General features: G+C 56.3%; 1 protein-coding gene across 4 annotated transcripts in view; it reads left to right on the top strand.

Moving 5' to 3' along the window:
* Window positions 1–14,619, top strand: part of PFKFB3 (6-phosphofructo-2-kinase/fructose-2,6-biphosphatase 3) — an 83,571-nt gene extending 68,952 nt beyond the window's left edge. For 3 of the 4 annotated variants that reach the window (XM_061179594.1, XM_061179602.1, XM_061179585.1), the window contains 9 exons: window positions 1,082–1,206; window positions 1,688–1,895; window positions 2,342–2,488; window positions 2,594–2,698; window positions 4,022–4,151; window positions 4,771–4,833; window positions 4,948–5,012; window positions 6,775–6,948; window positions 12,066–14,619. In XM_061179594.1, the coding sequence (XP_061035577.1) occupies window positions 1,082–1,206; window positions 1,688–1,895; window positions 2,342–2,488; window positions 2,594–2,698; window positions 4,022–4,151; window positions 4,771–4,833; window positions 4,948–5,012; window positions 6,775–6,948; window positions 12,066–12,116 (1,068 nt within the window). In that variant the 3' untranslated portion in view covers window positions 12,117–14,619. The remainder of the gene's footprint in view (window positions 1–1,081; window positions 1,207–1,687; window positions 1,896–2,341; window positions 2,489–2,593; window positions 2,699–4,021; window positions 4,152–4,770; window positions 4,834–4,947; window positions 5,013–6,774; window positions 6,949–12,065) is intronic. The other variant, XM_061179577.1, reaches the window with a different exon arrangement.
* Window positions 14,620–15,691: the final 1,072 nt, after the last annotated feature.

Raw genomic sequence — 15,691 nt, 5'->3', positions numbered from 1 at the left:
CATCCTCTGTGAATCCGTGGATCTGTTTGCTCCGACCCTTCGTGTTCAGAGATCTCTTTCTCTGATGAAGCCTCAAAGCAACTTTGCAGTTTTTAGGGCTTTCTGTTGTGCTTTTTATGCAAAGGCTGTGCTGGAGACAGGGGTTTGTGAACTGAGATTTTTTTTTTAAATTGTGCTAAAATATACATAATATAAAAGGTACCATTTTGACCATTTTTAAGTGTTCAGCTCCGTGACACTCAGCACATTCACGTTGTTGGGAAACCATCCCCACCATCCACCTCGAGAACTTTTTCATCTTCCCTGACTGTAACGGTGCACCCATGAAACTCCCCGCTGAACTCGGATTTTGCAGCGTGCCTGCCTCTCTTTTATGGTTGTGGTCATTGTTGAGGACGAAAAGAGCACCTGCATTAATAAATCCTGGGTTTCCCTGAAATCTGCCAGGTTGCTTAGGCCTAATGTTCAGTTACAGGGGATGGCAGGCCCGAGGGGCATTTCTCCTCCGTCTCCGTCCCATCAGAGCAAGCCTTGGGCAGGACTGGACACGCAGTCCAGGTGGAGAAGCATCCACTGGGGACCGGTGACAAGTGTGTGCTGCCCCCACCTCTGGGCAGTGGAGGAAGAATCCTGCCTGGCACGTGGGACCAGGGCATCGCCAGCACCTCCCGGTGCACTTTTGCTTACGGACAACCTCCGCTTGGTGGGGTGAACGCTGTAGGTGCTTATGGGGAGCTCAGCTGAATTGAAGGCTGGGTTGTCTGGTGGTGACCTGGCTACTGGATTGATCCTGAATCGGGGCCCTTTCAGAGGGGTTCATTAGAATCCGCGTGGATTTCCTGTGTTCGCCCTTCCAGGCTGAGAGGCTCTGTCTACCCTGGGTGCTCTCCCCGTGGAAGCATGGGGTTATGACTCAGCGCCCAGCCGTATCTCTTTTTTTTCTCTTAAAACGCTGGGTAGGGTCATCATCACTCTGAGCCCGTCTGTGCTTTTCCCCGTTTGCGAGCCCCAAATCCTGCTTCATTCTAAGCAGAAAGCCTTCCAGCGTGATTCATCAGCTGCCTCTTTGTGGTGTTAACAGGAAGTGAAAATCTCCAGCCCGGATTACAAAGACTGCAACTCAGCAGAAGCTATGGACGATTTCATGAAGAGAATTAATTGCTATGAAGCCAGCTACCAGCCCCTCGACCCCGATAAATGTGACAGGTAATTCCTAAGAGGTGACCATCTGAGCCACCTACTTTAGGGCTTTGAATATTATTCTTGATGTTCCCACGAAGCATTTGCTCCTGGATACTTTTATAAACTCTCTTTTTAAGTATCTTAAAAAAAACTCTTGATGACATATTCGGTGCTTTAGACATTGTGTACAAGTGTGGAAAGTGAATATTTGAGCCCCATCTTGCTCCTGTCCTTTGATATTTCCCTTGCTTTCTTTTCCATCCTCTTGCTTTTCTTTCCCCGTGCTCTGGGAGGCCAGCCAGCCTCTCCAGCACTCACTCCTCTGCGGGAATTACAGACTCAGACCCCCTGACTCTCAGAGAAGAGAGGTTCCGTCTGTGTCCCCAGGAGCTGACACTGCGGACCAGTTGGGGCTGAGTCTCGGCAGTGGGGCTGGGGCGGGGGCGGGGCTTTGCCCCGGCTGTGCTGTCCAGTATTCTGATCCGCTGGTCGCCCTCCTGTGCAGGGACCTGTCGCTGATCAAGGTGATCGACGTGGGCCGGCGGTTCCTGGTGAACAGGGTCCAGGACCACATCCAGAGCCGCATCGTGTACTACCTGATGAACATCCACGTGCAGCCCCGCACCATCTACCTGTGCCGGCACGGGGAGAGCGAGCACAACCTCCAGGGCAAGATCGGAGGGGACTCGGGCCTGTCCAGCAGGGGCAGGAAGGTAGGAGGAGTGCGGGGATGGGGCAGGAAACCGAGGGGTGGGGCTGTGCGTTCCTGTGCACGTCTCTGTGTGTGTGTGTCCCTGTGTCCGTGTGTCCTTGTGTGTACATGTGTACATGTGCATGTATATCTGTGTGTGTTCCTCTGGGTATGTATATGCACGTGTGTCTGTGTGTGTACGTATATGTGTCTGGGGAGGGCGGAGGGTCTCTTGAGCTTGTGGGGAGGGGTGTGTGTGTGTGTGTGTGTGTGCGCCCGAGGGGAGGGGGTACGTGTGCAGTGGCTGCTCCCAGGCCGCCCTCACCAGCAGTGAGGACGGTGTGGCCGACCCCGATGTGCACGGGGACCGGCCCTGCACTGTTTCTCTGGGAGGGAGGGGCAGAGCTGGTGGTCCAGCGTGAGCCCCTCATCCCGGCCGCCGTCCCACCACCGCTCCCCCGCCCCCAGTTCGCCAATGCCCTGAGCAAGTTTGTGGAGGAGCAGAACCTCAAGGACCTCAAGGTGTGGACCAGCCAGCTGAAGAGCACCATCCAGACGGCGGAGGCCCTGCAGCTCCCCTACGAGCAGTGGAAGGCGCTCAACGAGATTGACGCCGTGAGTCCGGGGCCTGAGAGCTTCCCACCTGCAGGGGCTGCGCTGGCCAGGTCGGGGCGGCCGTGGCGGGTATTCCCTCGGGTGACCTCTGGGTGTTCTCGCCAGGGCGTCTGTGAGGAGATGACCTACGAGGAGATCAAAAACACCTACCCCGAGGAGTACGCACTGCGCGAGCAGGACAAGTACTACTACCGCTACCCCACCGGGGAGGTGCGTGCCGCTCGGGCCTGTGTGCGCTGGGCAAGTGATGGGCAGGTGGCCGGGGTGCTGTGGGCAAGGAGCTGAGCTGGTCCTTCTGAGGCTACTGTGTCTGGCGAGGCTGGGGAGGGGGGCTGCTAGGGACCTGGAGGGACCCGTTACTGGTGACTCCGGGGAGGAAGGGCCCCTGCGTCCACCCCGCTACCCTGTCCCGATGCTCGTCCTGGCCCATCTGCCTTTGAATCGAGTCTTCCCGACTCGATTGAACCTTGTAAACAGCTCCAAGAGAAGCACAGTTGTGTTTCCCACAAGCAGCAGGGACAGATGTGTTTCTCTAATGACGTACATGACAATTCAGGAAAGAAAAACAGTCCTGGATGGTGATTCACTGGACACGAGGGCCCCCTTGACTGTGGGCGACATGGCAGACAAGTCAGCAAGTCACTTGTACTGACTCCATCGATGCTGGTGGAGGGACCCTTAGGCCATGTAGCCCCCTCGGGCTGAGCGAGCACCTGCCTGCAGCACTGAATGGAGAGTCCAGCTATAGGCGGTGCTCTGGGGTCTCCGCAGGCTCGGTCTGGTGACACCCAGCAGGGGTGCTTCCCGTCTGTGGTCCTTTCTTCCGCTCAGCGTGTCAGTTCCCTGGAGCCCAGGACGCTGTCCCTGGTCCCTTCCAGGCCCTTGTTCCCTGGGACCTGCTTAGTGAGAGAGGGGACCGGGGGTGGAGGGAACCTCGGTGGTCTTAAAGGTACAGGCCTACCTCTTCTTTTTCAATTTTCTTTTATTGAGATAAAATTCACATCATATAAAAGTCACCATTTTAACCAAAGTGTTCAGGTCAGTGGTTTTTCTTATATTGCACAATATTGTATAGCTATCACCACTAATTCTAGAACGTTCCATCGCTCTGTAAACAAACCACAGCCTTTTAGTGGTCAGTCCCAGTTCCTCCTCCCCCGCCCCCGACAACTGTGAGTCTACGTTCTGTCTCTGGAGTTCCCTGTTCTGGATGTTTCACGTCAGTGGAATCATACACCCTGCGGTCTTTCACTCTGTGTAACGTGTTCAGGGCTGTTCTGCGCGGTAGTGTGTGTCAGGGCCCCGTTCCCTCACTTTCCCGGTGGAGGGTCAGGGCCAGGAAGGAGCAGCGAGAGGGAGAGGGCAGTTGGGGTGGGTCCCCCAGTGCCCGGGAGGGATGCAGCACACTGACAGTGGCGGGGAGGAGGTTGATGGAGGATCCATCGTGTGGTCTCTGGTTTATAAGTGGGAGAGGTGTGGCCACAGATGCTGGGTTTCTGCTCCAACTCGGTGCCCCGTCCCTCTGCCTTGCAGTCCTACCAGGACCTGGTCCAGCGCCTGGAGCCGGTGATCATGGAGCTGGAGCGGCAGGAGAATGTGCTGGTCATCTGCCACCAGGCCGTCCTGCGCTGCCTCCTGGCCTACTTCCTGGACAAGAGCGCAGGTGCCTGGTCCTCCGATGCATCCTCTCCTGGGAGGTCAGGGGGGTGGGGAGCCAGTCACAGCACCCCCAAAGGAGAGAGGGAAAGGAAACTGGCCTTAGAGCTGGGGTAGCCTGCTGCCAGGGGTGAGGAAAGGCTGCGTCCCCTGCCCCTCCCCCCGCCTAGTGCTTCCTTGCAGCCTCTGGAAGACACTGGAGCAGTTTGATGCTGGGTGGGCTTAATGGCTTCGAGAACCAGCCTCCCGGAAGCCCTGTGTCCCCATGTCTCAGGGGCTGTGGGTCGGGTGGGGAAGAGGCAGCCCACCTCTAAGGAGTTAACAGCCCAGAAAACTCTGACGTTACTCTTAACACTTAAATGTGGATCCTGACACCTAAATTGTTTGGGAAATTGACTCTTTTACTCCAGCTCATTGTGTGAGGGCTTGGGTTTGCTTTGGTTCTGTTCTTTGTAGGGCCGCCTGCCTCGAGTAGCAGGCCGGCCGGCTGGGTTGCAGGGCAGGGGGACACCCTGCCCAGCGAGGCCTCTGCAAGTGGTCCCCACATGGCAGAAGCTCTCACTGGGGCCTGGGAATGTCCCCCGTCAAGTCTCCAGTCTCACCGTGGGCCCTTCTCTCCTTCTCAGAGGAGATGCCCTACCTGAAATGCCCCCTTCATGCCGTCTTGAAGCTGACGCCCGTCGCTTATGGTGAGTGTGGTGACGCAGCCCCTCCGAGACCGGTCTCCCTGGTGGGGTGGCATTGAGGCTGTGAGTGCGGGGCCCCTCTAACCGGCAGCCGACCTCTTCCCTGCCCTCGCCCAGGCTGCCGAGTAGAATCCATCTACCTGAACGTGGAGTCCGTGAGCACGCATCGGGAGAGGTCAGAGGTGAGTGCGAGCTCGCTGCCCCCCCGCCCCCCGCCCCCCCCCCCGCCCTGTCCTCCTGGGAAGATGCTGCCAAGCGGTGGCACCAGTGGGCGCCAGCACTTGGGATGCCACCCCCCGCCCCGGCGGCTTGCTTCTAAAGGCTGCCTGTGTCTGTCGGTGGATTCTGTCTCATTTGGAACAGTGGCCCTCGTGTCGGCCCTCCGTTTCCTCGGCATCCGCGTGCTCCTCCCTGCCCGTCTGGTGGCTTCTCGGCATCGTCTTCCTTTTCTTTCTTGCCATGCTTCTTCCCCCACCACTTGACCCGAGCAGTGAGTGTTGAGGAGGAAGACATTCTTGCTCTTTTAAACGTAACCGTAGCCCAGTTACTGTCACCTTGTCCTCCGGGGCAGCTAAACGATTGCAGGTTCCAGAGTCACGGGACCCACAGATCCTCTCAGTCATCTGCATGCACTCAGGTCCCGAATTCCCACGAAGACGATAAGAGTGAAGAAGGGATGGGACTGGGAAACACAGCTGTGATTTGGGAGTTAGCCATGGGAGCAATGGCGGGTGGAATGATTTTCCAGGAGACCCCAATGCCTGGCCGCACCTGACCCCCCTCTAGGGTGGGGTCTGGAATTCGGTGGTCAGCCAGGCTGGGCCTCCCAAGGGCAGTGCAGGGTTCTGCCCAGGCGTACATTGTGAAAGAAAGTTTGAATTTACTCTATACCGACTGTCAAACTCCAGCGCTCTGCCAGCATCAGTCCGACCCTTTCTTTTACACCGAGTGTGATGTTCTTGTCCCTGTTCCCAAGGAGCTTGGCCAGAAGATTTTGGCATTAAAATCCCAGCTCCCATGGCAGTTGCCTGGCTGGTTGAGCGAAGCGAAGGCGGGCGGCTCCCCTTGGCTGTGACGGCGCCTCCTGAGCCGGGGTGGCGGGATGCGCGTTTGCCCTCCTTCCAGGAGTAGCAGCCTCCCCGCCGGACTGCCAGCAGCCGGGTTCTTGGGGTTGGGCCCGAACTGGGCTCTGGTGGCCCCTGAACACTTCACTGTTCAGAGCAGGGCAGGGGCTTGATGGAGACAGACCCCAACTCGGGCTCCTGGGCCACGAGCTACAGAGTGACAGGCCCTGGGGGACTTCAGAGGTCCCCACTCCACCGGAGTTGTCACTTGGTCGGAAGGCTAGTGTGTGGCCCTCGCTGGCGGTTTCCTGCGTCTTTGGTCTCCTGGCTGGCGGAGGCTTGCGTTTCCTGTCCTAAGCTGGGTGTTCTCCCTGGGAGCAGGAGCTGTGAAGATCCTGGCTTGAGGTCAGTGGGAGGGGGTCCAGCACCACACCTGCTCCCCCCCGCCCCTCCTGCCGCCCCCCGTGGTCGCCCGAGCCTCACGCCCAGGACCCCTGCCTCTGTGTTTTTGGAGGCTGGCAGCAAGGCCCTTCTGATCTCTTCCCTGCTGTAACTGCATCACTGTCTGTGCAGAACCGTCCTGCTCTTCCTCCCTCGCCTGCTTTGCGAACATCGTGTCTGTCTGAGTGGGTGTCTTGGAATGATCGGGCAGGGGGTTCGGGAGGAGAGATCATCCCTTGTTCTTGCCGAGCGCTAGACACGGGACGAGCCAGCAGCCCCTCGGTCCAGGGCCGTTCACCGTGGTCGGGCTTGTGGTCTCAGTGAAATCCAGAAGCAGAGAAACGTGTTTGGTTTGGTTTTGGATTTTTTTTTTTTTGGCTTATTTACTTCCCCTTCCTCGTAACTGTCGCCTTCTCTCTTTTGTCTTTGTCTCGCTTAGGATGCAAAGAAGGGACCTAACCCGCTCATGAGACGCAATAGTGTCACCCCACTAGCCAGCCCCGAGCCCACCAAAAAGCCTCGCATCAACAGCTTTGAGGAGCATGTGGCCTCTACCTCCGCTGCCCTGCCCACCTGCCTGCCCCCGGAGGTGCCCACGCAGCTGCCCGGACAAGTGCGTTGACCCCCTTCTCCTTCCCGAGTCGAGTCTCGTGCAGGGTGGGGAGAGCGTGCCTGGTGGGGAGGAGTGTGCCCGGCGGGGCGGCGGCGGCCTCAGACCCAGGCCCACTTGGGGGTGTGCGGGGAGAGGACACGGACGCTGCTCTGAGTGTGGGACCCCCGGATCCGTCCTTGAGACCTTGGCTGTGCGTGCACACGCCCGTTCTGGGGGAGGTGGTCTTCCCCGGGCAGAACCAGGCAGAGCAAAGAAATGGCCGAGTGTCTGCGATCCATTCACATTGGTGAATAGTTTCTTCTAAAAGTTGAAGGCAACCCCCAGTTCAGGAGTCTCCATCCAGCTCTGGGCTGTTGGCTTCTGTGTGTCCTGGGGACGTCTTTTCTGTCCCCACGCTGAGTATTCTTCCTGACTTGCTCCCTTGCCATCGTTCCCTGTTAGAGAAAAGCTGTTGTCAGATGGGGCCCTGGGAGCGTGTACGGAGCCAGCATGGCCGGGCTGGAACCCGGGCCGGAGGACCTGGAATTAGCCACTTTTTCCTATAACGCAGTAAAAAACCCCAAAGCAGAAAACCAATTAGATTTCAGTCTTAGGTTATTTCATTCGCTGTGATGGTGAAATGCTAAAAGATACTGGCTACTGGGCATTAAGATTTTTTTTCAGAAAACCACTCTTTTCCTCAACAACACCCGAGAATCCTGGCCAGGATGTGAGACGTAGAAATCCGTGGGCACAAATTTGGGTCCCACCCAGTGGTCTCCCCCACCTCCAACCCGCCACGCCTGGCCTCTGACACAGAAATCACAGGCTCAGGTTTGAATTGGATTTGTTAATGAGCTGGGTGCTGAAGGCCCACAAACTCTTCCTGCGTTTTCCCCCAAACTCATTTAAACGGTGTGTTGTCTGAAAATGTGTTGTGGGGGGGGCGGTGTTGTGCAGCCCCAGCAGGCCATCGTACCTCTTCAGGCCTCAGTTTTCGCATCTGTGGCATGGGGGAGCAGCAGCTACTGCCAAGGGCTGATCAATGGGGTGATCGTGCTGAGAGTGTGACATTGTGGTGTCTGCTCCTGGCGCCGGCTCTGGGGTTTTATTGTCAGGTTCCATCACCTCCCCAGCCTTCAGTCTCCCTGTTTTTTAAAATGAGGGAGGTAGACTGGCTGGGAGATGTCTAATTAGTGCTCCTTTCAGGTCTAACGTCAGAGGGTTTTTTATGAAAACTGAGAACTGAAGTGGTGTGTCAGTGATATCCTGCGTTGGTGTAAACGGTGGGGTCATAGTTGGAAGGTTAGAGGCCGTAGTCACAGACGCCGTGGGGACCGGCTGGGCAGGGGTTGGGTGGTGTGCAGGGCCACTGGCTGGCCAGGCCGGGAGGGTCCAGGGCTCTGACCCTGTGGAGGCTGTCTGGTCCCCGATGACCTTGGCCCTCACCCTGTCCCTCAACTGACTCTCTCTCCCACCTTTTCTCTCTGCAGCCTTTGCTAGGGAAAGCCTGTTTGTAAGTATTTTTCTCTGAATACTTTTGCTTTTTGCATCTCTTTCTCCTTGCTTGCCAGTTTGGCCTCCTACCTGTTAAAGTGTTGAGGATAATGCCAGTTTCTGTGAAATCTGAAGGAGGAAGATGGGACGGGAGGAAGAATAAGGGATTCATGGATTTTCAGAAAAGGATACAGGAAGTTGGCGGGTTTTTGGTGCATATTCCTGCTGCCGCGGCCACCGCGGGGCCGGGGCGACTGTTAGTATTTGCAGTGCTTGATGGCTGGATGTCTATCTACTTTTTCCCTCTTAGAGTCAGATTTTGGCGGGAGCTGGGTTTGTGCCTACTGATGTTGTCTTTTAAGTTCTGGGCCTCTCCCGGGAGAGCCCTGTCATTTTGAAAGGAAAGTTTACCCAGAGCCTAACCTGCAAAACAAAGAGTGGAGGACCCAAGCCTCTCCCTCCTGTCCTGGCAAGGACCCCCACCTTCAGGGGCTCCGGGACCCCCAGGTTCTGGAGAGGTCTGTTTGGGAGCCATCATTCTGCATCGGGTTGTCCTGTATCACAACCTGCTCGACATTTACGGTCACGTTCAGGATGGGGTGCAGCTTTTTCTCTGCAGAGAGTTCAGTGTTAGCAGCTGCTGGATAATTCAGCGCTTCCTCTGCTCCGGTGGCCCCCAGCCCCAGAAGGAACTGAGGCCTTTATGTTGCAGAGTTTTAATAAGAGACACCCTGAAATATCATCCCCAATGCCACGAGTCACACCCACCCCACGTCCCTTTCGCTGGTTAGGCTACCTGGACTAATTCACGCAGAAACGTGGCTTATTCTTGGAAAATAGGTGCTGTTGGGCATCATGCTTGGACTCGGTGGTACCATCTGTTGAGAAATATATTTCATCACTTTACGGCTTGTACACATCCTGAGTCTTTGGTCCTTAAAGTAACCCCAGGAGCTCGCAAGGCAGTTCCCGTCCCTGTTGCCCAGATGAGGGTGAGTCTCTCGCCCACTGTCACCCAGCTGGTTCATAGCAGAACCAGCCCTTGAGTGGGTCTCCCAGTCCCAAAGGCTGGCTGTTTTCTCTCTGCCGGTTTCCAGAACAGCCAGGGTCCTGTTCACCTGCCTATCCGGGGCACCTGACATTTGCAGCCTGTGGGGCGCGGCCCCGAGCTGTTCAATTTCCTTTCTCGTTCTTGCAGCCTCTCCCCTGCAGCTGCTTCCCGTGGCTGAGATGTGTTTATTTAATGGTGGGCCTGCCCGTTAAGTTCAGTCTTTAAGGGTAACAGTCCCACGTCCGTTACCCCCTTGATGCCAGGCGTTGCACCCAGGATGCCCTGGGATCAAGAGTTCTCCTTGTGTGAAAACTAGCCTTTGGGTTTGGAACATTACGGTTTTGCATCTGTGTGTATCCTGTTCCTTCTGACCCATGGCCTGATGCTGCCAGGAGAGAAATCTTCTTGCTGGGAGGGGGCCATTCAGGCACATCCCACAACCCTCTGAGGTTGAACTTGTCCATCTTTAAGGCTAATAATGCCTGTAGCCAAAATCCCTTCAGTTCAGCAAAAATGTGTTCTCTGGACCCATCACACCTGCATCCACTCAGGTGTCCCAGCGTCCAGGTGTTTTGATGATGAGAATAAGGATGTAGCACTTAGCAAGATACCTGACGTGTGGTCAGTGCCTGGTGCACAGTAGCTGTTCCCGTGGGAGATGTGATGCCCTGTGCTTTGGTGGTTACATCCAGGGCTCTGTGGTCTGTGTTCCCTCCTGCACAGGCCAGGGGGATTTCTCCTCGTGGGCAGCAGGAGCGCCTAGCGACTGGGGAGTGGGGTGCCCCTGGGGTCTTAGGGTTGTGGCCTGAGGATGGCGGTGATGCTGGTGCTCCGGTAAAACAGGCACGACAGCCAGGTGGGACTCAGCGCCCGCCCTGCAGTCCACTCTCCAGGGGCTGCACTAGGGCTCGGGGCCAACGGACCATCCGGCCCTCACGATGCATCCTTGACTTTTAAATTTCAAATGCACGCTAAGAAGAGAATCCTACTAAAGATGTTTTGTTTTGTTTTTTTCTTTCCCAACATGTTTCTTCCTTCCCCCCCACTATGCTTGAAAGACGAACTGTCTGTCATATTTTCTCAAAGTTTTCTCCTTACTAACCTTGGAAAGGTAAATGGCTCCGTGCATGCCCTCCTGTCCCCTCCACGTCTCTCTGGGTCATGGCATCTCAGCCCTTGGGGCGTCTCAGTCTGCGTGCAGACTGGCCATTGTGAAGTCTGTGACTCATACACCCTGTGCCCCATACACCCTGTGCCCCAGAACTTGTGTGTTTTTTAAGAGCAGCCCCATTGTCTTGAGATCCCCCATGTGTCCAGAGCCAGGGGCACCATGAGTGAATGACGTGGCCTGTGCCTGTGGTCTCCAGTGTCATCATTGCATTGCCATCATTCATGGGTGCGCCAACCTTGGGCATGAGATGTCCCAGGGTGGGTGGGAGCCAGCACCTCCATCTCTGACCCCACGGGTTGACTGGGTCCTCTCTGGCTGCGAGGCTGGGGGCCTCCCCAGGAGACACCCCGCTCACAGGGGCTGTCTGATGCACTCGTGGTTGGAGGGTCGGTCACCTGGGCTCCTGAGTCTGGCTGAGAGCAGGCTCAGATCAGGCACTGGCTTCCGTGCTGCCAGCCCTGCGATGGTCCTCTGTAGAGATTCTCCACCTCAGCCCCCCGGTTCACGCGGGAGGGGAGTGGGCCTTGGTGATGCTTACATTTCTGTCTGCCTGGGTTCCACTCTCCCTGCCGCCCCTTTGAGACAGTCTTGGTGGAGACACTCAGGATGCAAGAGGACACTTTTAAAGATTCTGCTTCCCTTTCCTGCAGGGTGGGTTAGGGAGGGTATGTCAAGAGACCGCTGCTGTGTGGTGGCAGCCATCATCTGTTCCCAGCTGATTGAAAAATATTTTTTAAGGGGGTTTTGGTACTGGCCAGCATCTTTGGGGTGGGGCTTCTGGGTAGGACTGCTTTTATTAGAACGGGGTGAGAGCTTTACTGACACATGCCTTCTCTGCCCGGCTCCCTTGCTTGAGTTCCGGCATCCGAGCTGTGTTCCTGGAATCCAGGTCCCTAGGGCTGTGGTATATACCCTGCTGGGAGGAGAGTCCTGATGCTTCTCCAGATTTAACCCCCCCCCCCCCCCCTTCTTCTGCCTGACAGCGAAGCCAGCAAGAGTTTCCCGGGTTGGGGCAAGGGTAGCCTTGGGCTCTAAAGGGCCGTGAGCCAGGCCGGGGGGGCCCTAGGTGCTGGCACCCAGTGCTCCCCAGAACAGCTCTGACCCACAGGAGCTGCCTGCCCTCCCCTCCCCTCCCCTCCCTGCCTCCCTGCCTCCCTGCCTCCCTGCCTCCCTGCCTGCCTCCCTGCCTCCCTGCCTCCTACAGGCAGATGTCCGGGCCCCTCCCGGCCCTTCTCCCGTGGGACCCCCGGGCTTAGCCTCCACCACGTTCCTGGGCCACTGTTTGGTGATGATGCTCTTCAGGGCCGTGTTCTTTGTTGGGGAGAGGGGGGCACGTCTCAATTGCATGGCTTTCGTCTTTGCTTTAGAACCCTAGTCAACAGGAACGGTAACCGGCTTCCCCGTCTTTTCTCCCGAAAGCAGAACATGAAAGGCTCCCCGAGCGGCGCGGAGGCCTCCAGGACGCACTGACGCAGCCCCGCCGGCGCCCCGCCCTTTCGCTTCCGCAGCTTTGCTCCTGCCCTTCTGTCTGCCCAAGGCCAGCGATCCCGAGGACATCTCCCGGAGGGCGGCGTGGAGGAGGGGCTGCTGCTCCAGGAGGACCGGGCCCCCGCCTGCCTGTGCTCCCCTGGCCTTCGGGCCACGCGCCCCGCGGACCCCTTGAGGCCCGGGAAGGACGATGTGCAGTGGAGGCGGGACGGCGGCGCCTCCCCGTGGGCTTGTTCATCTCGTTTCTGGACCTTCCCTGCTGGGGAGATGACACTGCCCCGAGTCCTAACCTTAAAGGGGGCCTGGATCTCAGCTGCTGAAGGTTAAGGGACACTGAAGACTTTCAGAAGGCTCTTGGTGCCTCTCGGCCTGGACGTTGCCTCCTGCAGGGAGCCCTCGGCCCGTGCTAGGTTGGGGTCGGCCGGGAGAGCCCGGATCTGGACCTGCTGGTCAGCCAGGCAGCGACCCTCCGCGTGTCGCTCACCCTCCCAGGTATGTGTCCTGCCTCTGAAGATGGTGTGGGACCGTCTAGCTGCGGAGGCAGGAGGAAGTACGTTGCTGAAAGAGCACCGGGGCCTCGCCTCCCAGGGAAGGCTCCCGCCTGGATTCCAGGCACCTGGGACACGGCTCTCCCGGGGCTGCTGGCTCGTGCACTTTTTTTATGGCAGAGAGTGTGACCTGAAAGTCACACCTTCAGGAACTTAGATGTTTGCATTTTGCGCCCTTGGGTTTGGAGCTCTGAAAGGATGTGGGAGTTGGGCAGCCTGTGGGGAGGGGAGGGACCCCTCACCCCATAAAACGGCCGCGGAACGAGGGTCTGGCCTCCTCCTCTGGGGCCTTCATCACCTCCTGTGTTTCCCTGGTCGGGACAGTGACCCAAGCCAGGCCTCGCTCACGGCCACTTCCTCCAAGAGCCTGGCTATCCGCTGTCTCCTGGCAGGATTCAGCTCGGTTCTCTACGCTTGTGTCAAGCGTCTGCTGTGTGCCCGGCGTGGAGCTGGGTGCCTTGGGCGATTCTGGAGTCCTCGTTTGCCTTCATGGCACCTGTGGCATTTTGGGGGCGTGGTTCAAGGCAGGGCTTGTGGACACGTGGTTCTGAACACCTGTAGTTTTCGCCTGCGGGTTTTCCTCTGAGGCCTCCGGGGACTGGGGGAGGGGGGGTGTCGAGGCCCAGGAGGATGGATTTGGACTCAGCAGTAGAGTTTGTCCAAATGACCCTTTTCAGGATCTCTGAAAGCCAGTGCCAAAGGTCACCTTCCCTTCCTGCCTTCTGCTTTGGGGTCCCACATCCTTACCCCTCTTAGCTTGTGCAGTAGTCACTGGGGGTAGGGGCAGGGGCATCTAGACAGCTGGAGCTGGGAGTGGGGAGAGGAGTTGTTTTGGGGTTTCTGTTTGAGAGGAGCTTCTAGAAAAATGCACGTTCCTCTGGTTGGGAGAAATGGGAACACGATTCAGACACCCTACAACCAGGTTTGTGGGTTTCACACAAAACCATTCAAATCCTCCCTTCCCTTAACTGGCCATCTTCCCAAGACGATGTCTCTCTGTACATTGCCGTGCAAGACTGGTTACTTTCTCGCTTTCCCGCTGTCTTGTCAGACGTGTGTGTGTGTGTGTGTGTGTGTAGGTTTGTGTTTTTAGACGGACGGGCCTGCAGCTCTGCTCTTGAGAATGGCTCTCTTATGTCCACCTTTTGGCTCCTTCTCTGGTTGTTGGAGCTGACCCTGAATTTTGACTCTCATGGCTCATCTGAGTGGAGGCTTTGTGAAGGTGTGTCCCCCCTTACCTCTGACTGCCCTAAATCAGTGCATCCACAAAGGATGCACTTGGCCTAACCCGGGACCTTGGTTTTCAGGAGCCTCAGTGGGGAGAGAGAACATCAATACGGGCGGGGAGGGGAGATGGGGAGAGAGCGAAGGCTGGGAGACTGGAGACCAGGGACCTGACATCTGAGAAGGGAGGTGGTGGACAAGGGTGTGTCTGAGCCACGGTCTCAGGGCTTCTGCAACGCCGACCATCGACTCTCACTCCCTCACCCCCCTAAAAACATCTGGGACCAGTATTTTTAACTTTGCGTGTTTGTTTTGGGGGGGGTTCACCCCTCTCCTTCTTCTGTCCTGAGACCGTGGGCGAAGCTCTTTGTTTGGGGGCGGGGGGGAAGAAAGACTGTTTGAACCACGCCAATGACGTTTTCGTTTCTAATACTTGAAATTTATTTTTTTATTATTTTGATAGCAGATGTGCTATTTATTTATTTAATATGTATAAGGGATCCTGAAGATGGAAAGCTGTATAGATTGGGTCTTGTTAGTTGGTTGGCTTGGGGGCCTTTTACGTGTGATTTCTGACTTCTCTGTGTTCTGTATACATTTGTCTGAATTAATTACCTGGGATGAAGCTGCGCCAGCTTTCAAACAGGGGATGCCTGTCGGAAATTTGTATATTTTGCAGTTGCCAGAACAATAAAATACCTGGTTGAAATACACGGATGAAGTGCATCTCTGGTCCTTTTTGGGGGGTGGGGAGGAAGAGTCTTTAATCACACTTGGGGTCAGTACACCAAGTTTCTACCACTCAGCCCCATCACCTTCCTTCAAACAGGACTTGCAGGGAATTCCCTGGCGGTCCATTGGTTAGGGCTCTGTGCTTCTACTGCAAGGGCCCTGGGTTCGAGCCCTGGTTGGGGAACTAAGATCCCCCAGGCCGCGCGGCGTGGCCAAGGAAAAAAAACAAAACGGGACATGCAGATTCTGATTGCCTAATGTCTGCATTTGCAAAACAATGTTGTGTCACCTTTAAAAAAAAATGAATAGCCTTTATTTTTAGAGCAGTGTTAGGTTTACAGAGAAGAGCAGGTAGTACAGAGAGTTCTTGGATACCCCCAGGTCCAGGCATATGTCTCCCCTGTTATTAGCATCTTGCATTTGTGGTGCATTTGTTACAACCGATGAGCCAATATTGATGCGTTATTATTACCTAGAATCTATGGTTTCCACTAAGGCTCACTCTGTTGTGTGGTCCTGTGCATTTTGACAAACACATACTGATATGTATCTACCATCACGGTATTCAGAATGCCATCCATCCCTTCTCCCAGCCCCTTCAGTCAGCAGCTGTTCTTTTTTATTGATTTATTTATTGATTTATTTGGCTGTGTCTGGTCTTAGTTGCAGCACGTGGGCTTCTCTCTAGTTGTGGCGTGCCAGCTCCAGAGCGCGAGGGCTCAGTAGTTGCGGCATGTGGGCTCTCTAGGTGTGGCACGCGGGCTCTACAGCGCGCAGGCTTAGTTGCCCTCCAGCATGTGGGATATTAGTTCCCCGACCGGGGATCGAACCCACATCCCCTGCATTGGAAGGCGGATTCTTAACCACTGGACCACCAGGGAAGTCCCAGTCAGCAGCTGTTCTTATACAAGCCCTGCAGATGGTGTTGGGGCCCTGGGTAGAATCACAGGAAGGCATTTCATCTTAGGTTCTTGGTCCCTTTCACTTCCCTGCCCTTCCTCCCACCCCCTTGTAACCCCTTTCAGGGTTCCAATGGGAAGAGACTCAATCCAA

Source organism: Eubalaena glacialis, chromosome 2 (genome assembly GCF_028564815.1).
Source record: "Eubalaena glacialis isolate mEubGla1 chromosome 2, mEubGla1.1.hap2.+ XY, whole genome shotgun sequence".
Taxonomy (NCBI): Eukaryota; Metazoa; Chordata; class Mammalia; order Artiodactyla; family Balaenidae; genus Eubalaena; species Eubalaena glacialis.
This window is presented reverse-complemented; position numbering and strand designations above follow the sequence as displayed.